This window comes from Ctenocephalides felis, unplaced genomic scaffold (assembly GCF_003426905.1).
Source record: "Ctenocephalides felis isolate EL2017-DRISC unplaced genomic scaffold, ASM342690v1 CF-g0.4_SCAFFOLD_01170, whole genome shotgun sequence".
NCBI classification, from domain to species: Eukaryota; Metazoa; Arthropoda; class Insecta; order Siphonaptera; family Pulicidae; genus Ctenocephalides; species Ctenocephalides felis.
Window position 1 is genome coordinate 57,439,566 of NW_020537324.1, and position 19,007 is coordinate 57,458,572.

At 29.1% G+C, this 19,007-nt stretch overlaps 2 protein-coding genes, 1 long non-coding RNA gene and 1 pseudogene across 8 annotated transcripts in view; 3 read left to right on the forward strand and 1 right to left on the reverse strand.

Moving 5' to 3' along the window:
• LOC113368409 (elongation factor-like GTPase 1) overlaps positions 1-19,007 on the forward strand; it is a 458,044-nt gene that overhangs the window by 44,710 nt on the left and 394,327 nt on the right. The gene's annotated exons all lie outside the window — the stretch shown is intronic.
• Positions 539-4,227, reverse strand: LOC113368411 (probable splicing factor, arginine/serine-rich 7). Of its 3 annotated transcripts, XM_026609956.1 has the most exons (8): positions 4,210-4,226; positions 4,087-4,148; positions 3,289-3,340; positions 2,740-2,881; positions 2,337-2,413; positions 1,867-1,928; positions 1,214-1,450; positions 539-794 (listed from the first exon to the last, which is right to left on the reverse strand). In XM_026609956.1, exons 5-8 carry the CDS (start codon positions 2,337-2,339, stop codon positions 614-616), a joined length of 483 nt encoding a protein of 160 aa, XP_026465741.1. In that variant the 5' UTR covers positions 2,340-2,413; positions 2,740-2,881; positions 3,289-3,340; positions 4,087-4,148; positions 4,210-4,226; the 3' UTR covers positions 539-613. The 3 variants fall into 3 exon arrangements, with proteins under 3 accessions (XP_026465741.1, XP_026465739.1, XP_026465740.1); XM_026609954.1 differs by lacking the exons at positions 2,337-2,413; positions 2,740-2,881; positions 3,289-3,340 and having other exon boundaries at positions 4,210-4,227; XM_026609955.1 differs by lacking the exons at positions 2,337-2,413; positions 2,740-2,881; positions 3,289-3,340 and having other exon boundaries at positions 539-782; positions 4,087-4,216.
• Positions 4,614-7,082, forward strand: LOC113368413 (annotated as a pseudogene).
• LOC113368414 lies at positions 10,563-11,830 on the forward strand. 4 transcript variants are annotated; one of them, XR_003366397.1, is made up of 6 exons: positions 10,563-10,654; positions 10,720-10,790; positions 10,849-10,987; positions 11,404-11,436; positions 11,511-11,644; positions 11,752-11,830. It is a non-coding gene; the product is annotated as an uncharacterized LOC113368414 (long non-coding RNA). The 4 variants fall into 4 exon arrangements; XR_003366398.1 differs by having other exon boundaries at positions 10,859-10,987; XR_003366396.1 differs by having other exon boundaries at positions 10,582-10,790.

The following is a 19,007-nucleotide window of genomic DNA, read 5'->3' on the forward strand; positions in this document are numbered from 1 at the left end:
AAAAGCAATATTCTGGGTCTACAAATATGCAGGATGATATATAGGCATTAAAAATTAACTAACCGTTAAAAGCCATATCCCTTAGACCGCCCGGTTTCCGGATCCATTATCAATTGTATGCTGTCAATGTTTCCAAAAGGTTCAAATATTCCTCTTAACATATCTTCAGTTATATTGAAATGTAACGAACCAACATATAATCTCATGGGACCAGTATGGACCTTTGGTGCTAAATTGGGCATTGAATTACCCATGCGATTTTTTTCAGCCTGTGTGTGCTGAACTACAATCGGTATTCCTAATAACTTTGTCCTGTTAGACCTAAGGCCTGTAATTAAGACAAAAACTAAAATGGTAATTAACATTTACAATATATTTAATCAGGGCATATATAGTTTTTTTTTTTGTGCCATTTTATTGTACTAAAATGGACATTAATGTTCAAGATATATTATTATAGGAATTGCCACAAAGTACTTACCAATGGCACACTTTCAGGATCTTTAAATCTATGTATGCATGCCTTTGAATCTTCTGGTTTTATTACATGTTATAAGTCGTACATCCCTCACTTTACCCACACTGGAGAAAAAGTCCTCAAGATCTCTTGCTCTTATCCTCTGATTGAGCTGCATACAAAAACTGTTCTTGCATCTCTTTCCTCCGGACTGAGTTCTTCAGCTGTTGACTTGTATCCGAGAGCATTTGGAGGTGTTCGCCCTCTGTGTTTAGGGAATGGACGTGGTGATGGTGATCTATTACGTCGTTCTTTACTGCGTCTTCTATAATCATGTCTGATATATAAAAATATTGAAAGAACAATTAGCATCATGCAATATATAATAAAAATTAGATATAAAATTAAATCAATGTTTCACATAGCAGCCAAAAGAAGACTAAGTAAATCAACTAATATAATTTGATAATATTTTGGAATTTAAATTATAATATATCTAAATTGTTTATTACAATGTTGATCTCCTGAAACATATGTTTTATAATATAAATATTTATAAACTGTAAGTATATACATAAATTGTTCTGAGTAAAATAATATCAAATAGTATAAAGTGATAACAAAAAATTTTACTCAAAATTCATTTAGCATAGATTTTCCCCCCAAAATGTTGAATAAAAACCAATCATCTGGGTCTACGTATATGCAGAATTCAATAGTAATTAACTATTTTACACAATAAAAAAAAACTCAAACCTGTCCTTATCCCTTCTGTCCCTAGATCTGCTTCTCCTTCTGTCTTTTCTATCCCGATCTCGAGATCGACCTCTATCTTCTTTATCTCGATCTTTCACACGATCTCGATCTCTGTCTTTGTCTCTATCTTTATCAGAGCGATCCCTATCCCGGTCTCTGTCCCTGTCCCCTTTGGAGCGATCTTTATCCCTGTCCTTCCTATCCCTATCCCTGGACCTACTCCGATGACGAGATTTGCTAGAAAAGAAGTTATATTGATACATATAATAACCATACTTATACCAACTGTATACATATGTAATATATAATAATTGTAAAAGGTTGATCTATTTTTGTTGAACCTCTAAAACAAAACATAATACAAATAACAATTCTAATTTAATCCTAATTTATCTAATTCTTGTTGAACTGTTAATAGTTATAAAGTATATATAATAAATTGTTTTGAGTAAAATAATATCAAATAGTTTGAACTAAACTGATAAATATATTCACTCAAAATTCATTTAGCATAATTTTTCCCCCCAAAATGTTGAATAAACAATAATCTGGGTCTACAGGTATGCATAATAAAATAGCAAGCATTTCAACTATTGTACACCAAAGGTGAATAATATAGAAATACTATTATTATTTATAAAATTAGAAAGTACCTGGATTTGTGAGAAGATGATCCATTTTCCCGACTTCGTCCATTTGTTTTAGGTGCATCATCCTGTTAAACAGCAAAACACGAGTGAAGAAAGCAGCCAATGACACCGCACAGCAAAAGGTAAAATTCATATATCATTAGCTTTTTCTAAACAAATAATTATTTTAAACAAATGTTATAAACTTCTAATTGCAAGACGTAAATTTTATCACATGAGCATTTCATATTCCTCAATGTAACTAAATTTAGTAACTTGGCAATTAGAAAATACATTAAATCTAAGCCCCTAAATTACAAATATTAAATCCTTTACAGCTTCATCCTGTTTTACCAAGATTTGGTAAACGATAATTGATTGCCATCAATTAGAGGGAAAGTAGGATTTGGGTATGTTATCCGCAAGATTCACAATAGAACCTATAAATGTATGTCCAATATTTGGTTTGGAGGATCATTTGGGCCCACACTTACCATCCATATACAGCTATATTGAGTGCATCTAGAGGTACTAGTGCTTTCTTCATACTACTGCCTTTTAATGAACGCTTCTGCAAAAGATATACCTCATCAGCAAACTAATGATTTTTCTAAGCGTTTCAAATAATTTGCCTACTAAAACCAAAAATCAGTAAAACATTCACACTTTACACCATCTTCTTTAAAACGAGTCTTTTGACAAACAAATACATGTGATTCACAAAATAGTTGTTTTAAAAGTTAATAAACGACTTCTTGTGAATGCATTTAAAAAACATATCTTAATAATTGTAACCCGTTTCAAAACTATATAAAAACCAATAATTTTAGAGTTAAAATAATATATAAACAGAAAAGTCATTCACTCATTAAACGTAATTTATATAAATTAACTAACACTTCAATCTATGTTCAATTATTCAATACTCGATATTTTGCTTAGAATCCACGATGACATAGATCCATGGTGGAGGTAGTTCGGATGACCTCATGATACAGCAGTATGCCGGAATTAACAGAGTGTGTGAGACCAGGTAAGCCTGGGATAACAAATGGGAACAATTTTCAAATAACCAAATCTATACAATTTTCAATAACAATTGCAGTTTTAAAGATATTTTTAATTAAAAAAAAATCTTTTGGACACACATTAACTAATGGATTTTATAACAATACAAAAAAGCTTTAAAAAAACGCAATCTGGAAATATTTATATCAGCTAGTTTTATCTTATAATACACATATTATATATAAATATACATGTATATGTATAAATTAATGTATATATGCCTGAAATTTGCACAACTATATTCTAGCCAATTTATAGATAATTGGATTGCATCCCATTTATTTAATATTACGTAAGAGTAATTTCTATCAATAACTATAAAAAAAACTAAATTATATATTGTTAATTAGATTGATATGTTTTCAGAACGTTATGTACCTCTATATTGAAGTGTCACTGTAGATGCATACTCGAGAAATATCTCAAAGGTCTATAAATGTAAAAAATGAGGAATATTTAAGTATTACAGAAGCAATGAAACAACAATAACAGTATATTTATACTCACCATCACATTTACATTTTTATTTTACATTTCAATGAATTATAAAAATTAAAACTGCAGAAACATTTTGCAGAAAATAGTGTAAGAAAATTACAAAATATAGGCAAAGTACAATGTGATAGTTCCTTTTAGAATACGATAGAGAAAGAGCTCATGAATATGTTCAAAATACAGTTTACATTTAAAACTGGCCTTACTTTAGATTATACATTATAAACAAAACGAGGTAGGAACCTTGGCTTTTAATATATGTTGCAAAAAATTATATACAAATCTAACATCAATAACTTGTTGGGCAACTATATTTTAGAGAAGCTACCAAAAATGAAACTCAAACCACTATTACAATTTTGTATTCCATAAGTTAGGATACACAAACAATTATCCTATATCCCATAACTGATAAAGACTCGATTATCTCTTTTACGGTAACACGCAAATCAAAGCAAGAGAAGCAGAATTACATTAATTGTGTAAATTTGAGTGAATAAGAATTTTTCGCAAGCTATTCCTCTATTAGATTTATCACAATGCCTTTATCAAAACGTGGGCGATAAGGAATGATAAAATTTATAATTCATTTATATAGAAGATATCAACAATTCAAATGAATATATTGACATATATTGATCCCAGCATACAATTGAAGGCAATTAGAAATTGCATACTTACATCTTTTTTATAAGGGGCCTCTAGCATGGCTTCTACATCCAGGTCTTCCGCCATCTTGATTTCTGCAAGTTTCAAAAAGCGAACAAAATTCCAGCACTATTATAATAATTTAACCAGACTTACATCTGTAATTTATCGCCTGATATATAGAATTAATTACGCTTTAATTAAATATATTTTTAAGAGCAATACGATCACAATTTGAGCGTTCAACTAGCATTCAAAAATCGACGAACACTTTCATGTACTTGCTCACTCGCTTGTTTCTATTTGATGACGATGAACTACAATGTTTGCCAGATTGAAATAAATATCCTAGCAACCTGAAGTTGACACGAGAATTGGCGTTGTCAAAAAAAACTGGCCATTTTTATTGCAGATATAACCACACAAACATCATATAATAGTTTGATTATATTATCTTTTATTATAAATACTATACGAATATAATATTTTTACATATCATATCAGTAATAAATAATTTATGCAATAGTTTTAAGAATTTGTGTGAATCATTTCTCTTCGTAATGAATTCTGCAACTAAGGTATTTGCATTTGTAAAATATCTTTAGTGATTACTCTTATATCAATAATTAATATCATTCCTTGATGATCTATTGGCTGACGAAATATGAAACAATATTAGTATTTTATTATGTACTAGATGATGTTTTAATATTCTGTGCAATTGTTATTGTTAACCTATAATATCATATAACATATAAATCTTATTTACATGTTATATGATATTATATTATTATGAAGTCTGGTATAATTTTATACTTAACTTTAAATGAATATTTATAACAACTTCTTTTTCAGGTTGGCGAAATATTTACAGCTGCTGGATCAGCATTCACCAAATTGGGTGAGTTAACTATGCAGTTACATCCAACCTCTGATTCACCTGCTGGGTAAGCATCATTTATTCATCTTTTTTAATATATTATTATTATACAATATTATCAAAAATCTTGTACAGTAAGTGGACAGATGAAGAAATTGAGATGCTTCGGTCAACAATAGTCAGATTTAAAGATGAGCTAACAGTTATAAGTCAACACATTCAAATCTAGAACTGTGTAAGTCTTAATAATAAACATATTTGTTTATTTGTTCTAGTGCTCTAATAAATATAGTATACTGTGCACATGTATATCATAATTCATTGCAAAATTAGCATTGCATCACTACAATATGTGTTATTTTTATATAATACTTGAATTGTCCATTAGTGCACATATTAACACTAATCATACCAAGACTTAATATATGCCTAATTCTACCATAGCGGGTCAAATGACCCGACTCTATGTTTCATGCTTGAATGTATGAAATATGGATATTAGGAAGAAAATAAAAATAAAAATTAAATTTATTATAATTAAATAAAAAAGTTTGTTGAGCATTTCTATTACAAAAGCAAAAATAAGAAATTTTAATTCATAGTTAATCGCATTTTTTACATATAATTTTATCCATTGTACATTTTCCGCAAACATGTTTTTTACATTTAAAGCAAATTTTGTTGGTTTTATTTTCTTTACAGTATCCTATTTGACATCTCATACGTTTATAAGCATCTGTAGTAGACTTAGGCAACGATACTTTCGTATTTGTTTCGAAAATCGGCGCCAAGTGTTTTGCTAGCCTGAGTAAAAAATTTTGTCGCGAGATATTTTCCTGTCGTTTGCTTGTACAAAATCCAGCATTTATGCCAGCTAAATCAAGGATATTGAAAAAAACTTGGAGAGACCATGCAAGACTGGATTTTGTAGTAGTAATTTTCCTCGCCATTTGATCGGTCATGTCTACACCAATTTGGTTTTATTGTAATATGAAACTGGTTCAGGTAAACGTTTATCATTGTTTTTCTTTATCGTCGGTATCTGTTGAATCAAACTCATTTTTATTTTCAACCAATATATCTTTATTTTCAGAAAATTCATCTTCACGAATTTCTGAAAACTCTTCGCCAATATTATTTCTATCTTCTAAGAACTTGTAATGTCTTGTTTGCTTCGACATTTTTCTGGGTAAAAAATAACCTGTATAACTATAGCTATCAAAATAAAATATAAACTAGGTACTTACCAAGACTTTCAATTTCTGCCACTTTTTCTAACAATAAAAAGCTATTTTCAATCTAAATTTGATATTTTCTTGAAATTATTCTGAGCTATTTTTTCGTGAACTACTTTACGCAACAGTATTTAGAAGAATGTGCAACTTACTGACTACAAATATGACTTGACAATCTCATAAACCAAAAAATTCTCTCCGGGTCAAATGACCCATTGTGGTAGATATCGGTATACAAGAAGGATTACTCAGAATAAACAAAACAAAACAAAAAAAAATTTTGTTTATAACTATACTTTAATTACTTAAAAAAAGTCATGAAGTCAAATGTGTGCAAACGCAATGAAATTATACGTGCATTTTCAATGCAAAAGTTCAAAATGGGTCATTTGACCCGTCATGGTATGTTTAGTGTTAATAAACTATGTTAAAATATCACATATAAGTATGATATTTATTTAATTGGATTGCGGTGCACACATACTTTATTTTGCTTAATTATCATTTAGTTTATTTGGAACTAAAAGATAGCATAATAATTTCTTCATCCTACTAATATGTTATAAACAATTTCTAATAAATACAATATGTATTTCTTAATTTCTGCAGATCACAAATTAGAAGTACTTTAAAGAAAAAAGCTTTTGAAGATGCTGGTATTCCTGTGCGACAAAATTCAAATTCCAATCGCAAGCAAATAATTCTCAAAGTCAAAGTGTGATGGGAAAATCATCTGAGGTATAAAATAGTTTTTTGAATTAACAAACGCTATATAAATAATTTATGAACAATTATTGTTTTTCTAGGTGACTCTTAATATGCTCAATGCACAAGAAAGTGAAGTAGATGTTGAAGGAATACATACTGATGTTAAATTAGAATTCGAGAATACAACAGAAGAAGTAACAGGCTGAGTTTAATTATAATTATATTTAATATACCATAATTATGACAAAAATTTATATGAACTTTCTTACTGAATTTGTTTTTATTATTTTTGTTTAATATTCACAGTTTTTTATTTCAAATAAAAAAAAGGAAAAATTTCTGCAACCTATTGGAAGGAATTATAAGTAGATGATTATATATTAAAACCCAAGTATTTATAAATTTATTTTTTTATAAAAATAATCTTTTTGTTTCATTAAAAATAGTACTTATATTTAATATAAATTATATGTTAGTATTCCCAACTTGTATAATGCAAGTTTATCACTTTGCCTTAAATATAATTATTTTTCTATTCCACTCTTTGCTAAATGATTCAAATATTTTTATAAATCCTTGTTCTTGAATAAGTCTTACAATTTCATCTTCAACATTGTTCCTTATTTTCAACGATTTATAAAGAGCAAAGTCATCATTCGATTTTTGCATTCGCCTTACTGCATTTTTAGCACTTCCATGGTTTGCAATTCTATTATTAACACCTCCGTTATATTCATATATATTCAGACAGTTAATTAAACCTTCATCGCCATTGTTGAGGTGTACCACATAAAACCGAAAAACAAAATATATAATTGTATTTGACTTTATTGCTAGGTAAAAAATTAGATATTGACAATCGATCCTTTTCATTCATTATATTAAGGCAATTATAAAAAACATTGCTTTTAAAATCATTGTGTAAAATAGCTCTTTCTACTAAAAGTGGATCTATATCAATGCCATATAACTTGTAGTTGGTTTTTGGTGCTTGTTTATTCAGAAAACTATAAATTGATTGAGTTAAGTTCCCGGCATTACATCCGATGTCTAGAACATGACAATTTTCATCTTGCATATTGCTCCATATTTCAGTTGGAAGTGTTTGTATTCTTTTTTCGGGTGGATGGAATTGGTAGTAATTAATAAAATTGCCATATTTTACTGCACCAGGATCAGAACCTCTAAAGCTTATATCAGATACTGTATCTGAAGGAGATCTTTCTTCATTCATATTTGGAATTATGGTTTATAAACAGACTATTTTATAAAATAAATGGTGGCAAGTTATACAGATAAGTATATGGTGATTTCATAAGTTATATCTTTATTATAAGGTTTTTACAAGACTTGTTATAAAGAAGTTATAAGTCTCTTATAATACCACATTTTTTTTGATAGTTATTGAATAGCCTCCTTGAAGGCGTTTGCTTATATGCTTATTTGCTTGTCATTTTTGAAATTTCCAATTAATGATAAAGTTATAAATTTCGAATGAATTACTTAAGCACCGACCGAGCCAGGGTAATTTGACATTTAAAACCACGTTGACGTTTCAAGTTCTTGATTTTTAGGTTAGAATGCTTTATAATTATTTGGCGCAAAATTTGAAAAAATATAAAAATAATCATTTATTTAAATATGTATTTAATTAGTATTATATTTTGTAACAATATACCAATTGATAAAATATCTAAATTACAACAGACATTACCCAAAATTAATATGCATATAATGTACAAAAAAAATATTTATCCTCATAAGTGAAACTTTATGTATATAAATTTTAATAAAACATTAAATGTATTAATAAAATTCATACCTAATATGTACAAATAAAAATATGTACTTTTAAACAAAACAATGATAATTGGATCATCTAGCAGCAAAGTTAGTTGGTCAGTTAAAATCAGATTCATATTCGAATTCAAATTAAATCTGCGGGATTTCAAAGGTAACAAAAATATATTACATATCAAAATATATATTTTTACAAATCTGCAATATTAAAGTTGAAATTAGATCATAAATGTATAATAGGCAGGCACAAATGTGTGCATCAATAATTTTATTTCTCTTGTTCATTTTATATAAATAGTATTAAAATATAAATTTGGAATGATTGAACGCAAATTGTAAGTTATTTTTAAGTAAGTTAGTTATCTAAACATTTGTTGGTCGCTACTTTTCTTTTAATTTTACTGGTATACTATAGAAGTTTACTTTTAATTGGCAATTTATATTGACGAAAACTCATTAGCATATAGCACTGTATATATACACTAAAGCGGTACTGGATATTGTTTCTAATTAAAAAAAAATTGAAATTGATCAATTATTGCCTAATTTCATAATTTTTCAATCTTCTTCTTTTCACTAAATGACTGCATTTCTGGTAACATGATGAGCTTCTTTATAAAACTTCGATTATTTATACCACCATTAATGCTTTAATCTTATCTATGGCTTTAATATTCTAAATATTGATTAAATTGCCTAATTTTTATTATGTAGATTCTTGACAAATAAAATGAACGCAACTTTATAAGTCTATTATAATTCTATTCCTTTACAAACAAATGGAATGTTCAATCGAATATTGTTCTCATTGTGCCTGCAGTAGACATTTAATACTATTTTCCTTCTTGAAAATAACCGCGCATTATCACCCTGTACGTGTTTCGAATGCCTAATAAGACCTATTAAGCAAATATACTTCATAATTAGAAAGGGTTGAATCATCAAATAGATGCAAAAATATTTCAGAATTTTCCATAAATTTTAAATTGAATTGGAATAATCTTCCTTATTAGATATTATACTTTTTCTGAAAACTATCATTTTAATAAGGTTTTTGGTCAAATCTTGAAAAAACTTTGGTCAAATTTGAAAATAAAAGTTTACAAATGAAGAATTGATTTAAAAATCTATAAGAAAACAATAAAAATTTACTGTGTAAGATGTTTTAAGATTAGTGTGTCTTATGAACTAATTCATCAAAAAAGTTTTGCTTATCAATCTAATTTGCTAGATATAAAATGCATTTATTGAAAATACAGGGTTTCCCAGAACTTGACGTCAAACGCAAACTCAATGGTTGTCTCCATAGTTGTCTCAAGTTTTTAGAAATTAAGACTTTTTGTTGAACTATGAATTTAAAATTGTTAAAATTGTTCGGCTTTAAGAAGCCCTCATTTAAAAAAATGTACTATAGTGTGTTAGAAAGTTTCATCAGAAGTTGGCGAATTTAACTAGTTTTGTGAAAGAGTAAAATGCTTGATTATTTTGTTATTTAAATTTTCGAATAATAAAAATAAAAACGGCATAATATTTGAAACTTTGATAACTATATAGGTCATTACTATTTCAAAAAAAAATTAAATGAGTTTTTAAATACCAGATAGATGAAATATCCTATCTATTTTATTTTGTTGTTATCTTACGATGCATTTTAAAAATATATTTTTACCCAGTAAACCACAGAAGTTACCACCACGTAACACATTTGTAACTTTCGTTTCGAAACTGATGTTAAGTAAAAAAACCGATGCTGTTACGTATAGTTGTGAGCTTTAACCACCGCCGACGCGTTTAAACGTTTATAATACTGCTTTGTTCGTATCTGTAGGTACGTGGCGTGGTACGTTGCGCGGTCACATACATTTGCCTTTGAACATAGCCGTGAAGTGTTTTATGATCGAAATGTCAAATTAAACATAGGTTAACTCGGTCAGTGCATCGTCGTGCATCGTGGACGCATAATTGAGTATTTTATCGTGTATGTTTGAAATGCAAGATATTTCCTTTATTGAAGTGTTATTTATTAATTGCTTTTATATTTAGTGCTAAATCAGTTGTAGAAATTAGTTAAACAGTCAGCTGGAAAAGTATTTAATATGAAACCGGCAAACAAGGTGAGTCTAATTGTACTGAAATATATTTTAATTTATAAATTATTATAATAATGTTTAGTCATTTGCAGTATATAGGCCGCCTTCAATGCAAAGTCTGTTCATGTATTGTGATAATTGATTTATCATGTAATAATTGAAATTTCTAACACACCAGTCAGAAACATAACCTCAATTCAGTGATATATGAATAAAGAGAAGTAAGTTATATAGTTTTATACATATTCATTTTTTATAGTTCCATTAGTATCAGAACTATTTAGCTAAGCACAAACTGATATAAGTTGGTTTTCAATTGTAGAGAAAATTACAGTGCTGATAACTCCTACGAAAATGGATTTCAAACTAGGGATTTTCTCCAATGAGAAGATAAATACAAAGTTAGATAATATATTAGAAATTATTAATCCTTTGTCACTAAAATAAACAAGCAAGGCTTGAAAACATTCATGAAGAAAAATAAGAACACATATCGATTAAGTGTTGAAAAGAAAATGAATTGTGGAGTATTTCTTAAGTGATGATATTGTATTACAGAATAGGTATATTAATGTTTTACACAAAGAGAATTTTAACTAATATGATTTAGTACTAATTTGTAATGTTTTACTTTTAGGAAATTCACATATTTAATACGAAACCAGCAAAGGTGAGTATAATTGCACTGTTTTTTTTTTTTTAGTTTACAAATTATTATATTAATGACTAATTAGTTATTTTCAGTATATAGGTCATGTGCAATGCAAATTCTGTTTATGTATTGTGATAATTGATTTATCACATAATTATTGAAATTTCTGACAGACCAGTCAAAAATCACATAACCTCAATTCAGTGATATGATATGAATATTATAGGTAGATAAGTGTAATATATTTGGTATCATACATATTCTTTATAATTTCATTAGTATCAGAACTATTCAGTTAAGCAAAAACTGATATAAATTGCTTTTCAATTCTAGAGAAAGAGTGCTCATAACCCCTATGGGTTATGTCAAAATGGAATTCAAACTAGGGAAATTTGCTCTAATCAAGAAGATAATTGTCACCAAAGAAACAAGCAAGACTTAAAAACATTCAAGAAGGAAAACAAAGAATGGACCGGATATCACACATTATATGGATTAAGTGTTAAAGAGAACATGAATTGTTGAGTATTTCGAGACTGATGATCTTGCATTACAGAATTGGTATATTAAGGTTCTACATGAAGAGAATTTAAGACTTAACTTTACCAAGTCTGATTTAACTGAAGTTGCCAAGAGAGTTGAACATAATACATATTATGAATAAATAAATAATTATTTTTATAGGCTAACATTTTATGGACTATCAAATTTTAGTTTTCTAATGTTAACTATGTAATATGTAAATTTTGTATATTGTAAATGATAATATTTAATAAAATTACTAAATATCCGAAATTATTATTAATATTCTATATTTGCAGGAAATTTAATTAAATAAGTATGTAACATAAAAGACAACTACACGCTTTTTTATTCAATTTAGATACGTAGCAAAAATGTAACCGCGGTGTATTAGTGTGCAACGAAACAGCCGTTACGTTCTTGCCCGCGAAATAGATGCTTCTGTGTGCCTCCCAGGTTACGTACCTGGTTCGTGCGAACGTGCCAGCGTTACGTAACGTTCATGGCTTTGTTACGTTTTGTGGTTTACTGGGTATTTATTTGTTTCCTGTATTGCATTAATTTTCAATTCAATTTATTCTTTATGAGTAGCAAAATACATATCAGATGCCAAATAAAGTGCACATTAGTTTATCATGTTCAGTTTGCACTTCCTTAAAATAATTTTTATTTTGTAAGCTAAAATTAAGGAGTTTGAATTCGACCTTCCTTATTTCAATGCACTTTCAGCGCCAGGGTGCTACATCATATATATTATTATTTATTAATTTTTATTAATATTTTATAATATAGAATACAACACTGTATGGGGTTTTCTAATGGAAAATCTCGAAGGAAAGGGTTGACAATGTGAATAGAGATAATGCGGTTAATTCGGCTGGAAAAGTTATGCTATGCACGAACTGGTACCGTCTGCCACAGGTTTGCTGCCTGGTCTGCTTTTTACATCAAGAGGTATAGACACTTCCAAAATTAAAATACTTGCCTTGAAGTATCTCTTAAATATATTATTATATCACAAAAAAAGGGTTAATAAAAGTATGGCCAACGGCTATAACATGTACCCAAATTATTTTAAATTGTTCAAAAACATTTATGTTTATTCATTTTAATTTCTTCATCTATCGAATAAAGCTCTATTTATACCCTTTCCATCCATAATTTTTGAAATATGTTTTAGCCAATTATATACAAAATTCCATGATGAAATACATCGATATTTTAATATTATGGAATTTTATATTCATATTTTATATCCTCTAGTGATGTCGAGCAAAAATGTTGATTGAAATCATACACAGATGCAATTATAGTAATATGCTAGAGATAGTTCGTTTTAATAAAAATATTAACATATGGATATTAATAACTATTTTTAATATTTTAAATTATGGTCAATTATTTAATTGTTTGGATTTCTCAAGATACTAAGTTTTGAAATACGTGTCTGGTATTTCAATTGGAATCATATTTTTACCTGTTTAACCCATCTAAATTTTGATGATTATTATTGCCAAATTTGATCCATTCTGTTGTCTTTTGCATCATCTGATTTAGATTGAGGTGTCGGCGACAATTTTGAGGAATTTTTCTTTTACAGTAATGGAATTCGAGATAAAAAATAATTAATTCACCTTTAGCAATTATGCTGGAATTGACGTCTCGAGCTACTAGGATGTCTGTAAACAATTTAATATTTTATAAAAGTAACAATAAGGATATTTTATTGATTTAACATACAAAAAGAAGCAAAGCAAAATTTCCAGTTTAATTTTGCATTCCTGCATAAATGCTTATGTCGATAATTATTTATTTTTTATTCAATGAAATAGCCGTCAAGCTGCGTTATATACGATCTTACAAGCGATTATAAAATGAACAACGAATGTATCTTAGAATAAGGTAAAAAAACACAAATGAGAGAATTCTAAGTATAAACAGAGAAATCTCAATGGGGATTTTGAATGCAGAAATAATGAAAAGATGCAATAAAAATTTAATGTAATAATGTGCTCAATTATTATATAGTTAAAACAAATAGCAAGTATTATAAGCAAAACGTGAAGTTTTTTAATTGTACGCATAAAATGTGTCCATGAACTAAGTTAAACTTCAATTCGATTCACGGAAGAACATAGTGTAAGAAATTTCCTATTGTCATTTTACACAGAGGTGCTCGAAATCGGGCCATTTTCAATTGAAATCATATTTTTTATCTATTTTTTTAAGTGAACATGGAGATTGCTACTGCATGATATCAGGTTGTCCGCTTGAGCTCGCAACCCTGTCCACATAAGCAGCAGGTTCAACCATTATGTCATGGAATACCTTCGATCGCTTTGAGTTATACGTATAAGAATATGAAGTATGTATAAAGAATACGAAATTATAAATATAATCGAACTAGCAAACCCGACGAACGCCGTTTTGCCACCAGATGGTTTCGTGAGAAAGATGAAGAAATTTTTTGTTTGTTTTATATTATATTTTGTATTTTTATATTATACTTATATTGAAAAGGAAAAATTTGATTTTATTATACAACAGTAATGAATTTATTTCGATTACAAAAATAAAGTGTTTTTTAGTGTGATCTTCTCTAAGTAAATGAAAGTGAATCCGCAAATTATCCGTTTCGTTGAAGTGCTCTTTGGTAAACCACATTTTTTGCTTTTTGGTCTGACGTTAATAGAAACAAAGCGGATGGTTTCCCAACTCGTGAACAGGCAACGTGTAACTGCCCATGTGAAGAACAATGATTTTCTAAATAATTTAATTGAAATTTATCTCGCAAACACTAAGCGATTGGCCTTGCGACTTGTTATTGCAAACGCAAGGCGAACTGGAAATTGCAATCACTCGAAGTCAAACGAAAGACCAGTCGGAATCATTGGTATGTCACCAAATCGCCAGCAATTTTTTATTGAATGGTGAAATTCAGTGCGCGTACATCATTATTCTTTGCGGCAAGAATTGCTCGTTGACTTAACCAAGCACAATTCTGATAATTCTCACTAATGTTATTACTCGAATTTTTAATTACGGTGCGTAAAGTTCCGGCAGCTTGCATTAAGGCACGATGCCATGCACAACTAATTTTCTTAGCTATAAACCTTGCGGAGCCAGAGATATTTCCAACGAATGCAAATTTGTCGAAATCGGTTCGTGCGTTCTGGAGTTATTTCGTCAGGAAGGAAAACCCGACTTATTTTTATATATATAGAAGATATAAAAGTCTTCAGACAATTAGACCATTTATATGTTTCAACCAACCAAGTGGTTAATTTCAAGTATTAAATTTATTCTATCATAAAATTTGATAATTTTATACAAAATTGTAATATATTAAGAGAGTAAAATAATATTTTTTCAAATTTTTCATAATCAATTCAAATCTTTTGAATATAACTGAAATGGTCAGTACCTAATCATACTTGCACGGATCAAAGTAGTTATGTATGACTTGCCAGTAGAGTGTTGGCTAAGGTTTCTATATTGATTACAAAGACAAAGTTATCAAGGAGTATCATATCGGACCCTGTTTGTACACAAACAGACACACCTATATGAAATCTCACCCTCTCTAGACAAAGCCAGAAAATACAAAGACACCGGAGCCTGGCGCTTACACCTGAGAGGGAACGCAGGCCAGAGCAGGAGCGCGGCGCCCGCCTGTTGTTGGGATTGCGGGTGGGTGAACAATGGACATCGCCGTATGAGGCAAGAAACGAAAGAAAGGGATGAGGAGTTTTACGAGGGTGTGCGTTTGAAAGCCGTAGTTTCGTGATCTTAAAATTTCATTGTTTCTTCGCGAATGTGTAAATAATGTTCTAATGAACATAAGAAAATATATATATTTTTATCATTTTTATAATAAAAGGGATGAAGAGTTTTACGAGAATGTGCGTGTAAAAATCGTAGTTTCGTAATCTTCAAATTTTATTGTTTTGTCGCAATGTGTGAATAATGTTTTGATGAACATAAGAAAATATAAATTATTTCTATATGTTTATAAGCGATTGAATTATAAAAACTCACCCACATAGATTCTAATCAGAATCTATGCATTTTGTTGCAAATTGTCAGAGTTAAATAAAACTTATTCAATAATTCTTATGAAATGTTTTATGGACATTGAACACTTTTATGTATGAGAAGTGCTCGGATACTATATCTATGATCTCATGTTCGCCCTTGTAAACTCAAATTTGTGAATAATGATATAATTTTCAGCGGTTGAATTCATGAGCTATTCATGTCACAGAATATTTACAACTAGTTATAATAGTCACAAACCGTGATTTTGGGGTCCAATGTTTCATTTGATATTTTAGAATTACGTTTTTGGTTTTATCATTTTAATAAAAATCAGAACTTAAGGATTTTATAAGTTTATATTTTGATAATTTGACTAAACTAATCACGTGGATTTCATAAAACTCAACCCCCATACAGTTGTCCCGTCTCTGTATGATAAATTGTTAATTATTACAATTTGTGTAATAGTAATGATTTTTTATTGATACATCAATTTCGGACAAGGGCTGTTTTCACTTGAAAACATATTGCTTTTTATATATTCAAACCTATGCCACAACTGCTTGACCTCAAGTTGCTCGAGACGGATATCGAATCTGGCCCAGATTATCTTGGACCTAACTCAAATCCCACAGCTCTAACCAAGTACCCAAAGACGAGTTTCACAATCAGTAAAAATGAATATTCATAAAAAAAAAAACAAAAAAAAAATATTTTTGAAAAACTGTTGATTATGGGATCATTTGCAACAGCTATATACATTTTTAAATTCCCGAAGGAGAAGTCTATGTTTTCGCGAAAAAAATCCGATTTGCCAACTTTATGTTTTCTCTGCGTCATTTTGCATCGAATAAAATCCATGTGAGTTGATTTTAGACCTTTCATAGAAATTTTCTCAAAAACGATTGCACTGATTTCAATAAGTTACCATTCAATGTAACTCAGCAAGGACTAGCGTTTATCAGTCTTGCGCTATGATCGGCCAAACCGTTTCTTTGCAATTAGCAAAAAAGTGTAAAATTTTTCATCCATGCTTTAGACCACAATCATGGACCGATTTTGAAAACTCAAAAACTGCTCGAAAATATTGGTAGAAAATCGCGATAATTAGCTTTTTGTAATGTAATGTTGAAGTCTTTTTCACGATTCTGATGAAACTTTTTATGATGCTAGATTTCATAGCCTGAAACGACATACTAAAATATTAAAGGTTTACGATAAGCTGTTGAATTATAAAAACTCACCAAAGTTTTGAATTGCGCCCTGCGTTTAAGCGATTTTAATCAGAATCTATGCCTTTTGTGCAAATATAGGTTTACTGACTAAATATAGATTACTGACTACAAGACGTCTACATTTATAATTAGATAAAATTCATCTTTAGTACTGGAAATGCAATGAAAATTGTTAAACAAATTAAGATAATTTGAGCAATTACAGATATTATTAGTATGTTTACAAAACATCAATGGAAAATCGTATTGATTGTATTTTAGATGAAGCGAAAATTTTATTTTCGAAATAACATTTGATTCAAACAGCTGAATCTCAATTCTTTCGAATTAAATTGATTATGTTACTTATTTTACGTAGAATACATCAAAATAAATTTTTAGCCTTGTAAACAAGAATTAAAATACAGCATGAACCTCAACGATCAAGATCTCAAGATCAACTACCATTGTACATCAGCTATTTCTATAATAATAAATTAAATAAATTCTGATTATTATATTAAGCCTTAAGGCAATATGCTATGTTCAACTAGTTTAAAATTTTGAAATTTCTACCTAGTATCTGTTCGATGTGCGAAATATTTTGAGAAGTACTGTTTTACACCCAGGGTGGCAAATATGAGAGCAAGAGCACATGTGAAAGAGACGAGAACTGGCCATCGAGTTATACGTGATTTGAAGCTCTATGAGAGCCGAGTTATGGGGGAGCGAGTGAGTTGGAACGCAAGCAGGGGGGCCACTGACCGAAGGGCAGCCGTCGATATCTGCCGCCCGCTCGTCATTCCTACGTGTACGAAAACGCGACAATGTTGCGCTGACACGGGCTGCTTTGTTTTTCTTTGGGGCCGAGGAAGAATATTGACATAGAGAAATTGTTAAAAATTTATAAACTTCTTTTTATATTTTTAATAAAATATTAAAATTTCAGCATGTATATATACATGTACAGAAATTGAGATGAAAAATTATGTAATTACTATAATAACTCTTACAAAATAGGGATTTATGATAAGAGGGTAAAAATTTAGGGTTATATGTATTTTTATACACTCATTACAAAAAATAAAAATATATAAATTGACACGAAAAAATTAAAAAAATATTTGGGATAGCCAAAACCTGATAGACCTAATAGTTTCCTAAATTTTCACGGCGATTCGATATGTGGTTTATAAATGCATTGGACATAGTCAGACAAAAAGACATACATCCATTTATATATATACATATAATTAATAATCAAAGTGTTAAAAAGTCTTTTCACGCCTTTAGTTTTAAACAATACTTTTTATTTGAGCTAGGCATTTTGAAGAATTTGGATTATAATTCACTTATATATATATATTATATAGCTGTACTCAATCACGTGTTGCTGTGTTATGCCTATAATTAAGAATCTGAGCAAAAATTCAGGTTTGCTACCTATAATTATTATTGTAGTATATAGCATATTTAGTTTGATGGTTAAGCTGTATTAGAAGCATCAGCGAGTGAAGTATCCTAATAATCATCGATTTTTAAGAGATTTCTAGTGCATTTTTGTTTACGGTGCTGAAACTTTCTTGTAGGTGTATTCCACGTAAAAATATATTTTATGTAAAATTTTTACATAATAAGAAAAATTCAATTCATCTGTTGAATATAAATTTATGCCTTATACCCGTTTATCTTATTTACCAAGGTAAAATGTTCTTGTTGATCTATTTTACGTACAATCAGTTGGCTATATAACGATAATACAAATTGAATAATGATATGAATTGAAAATAGTTTTGAAATACTGTTATAAATAAT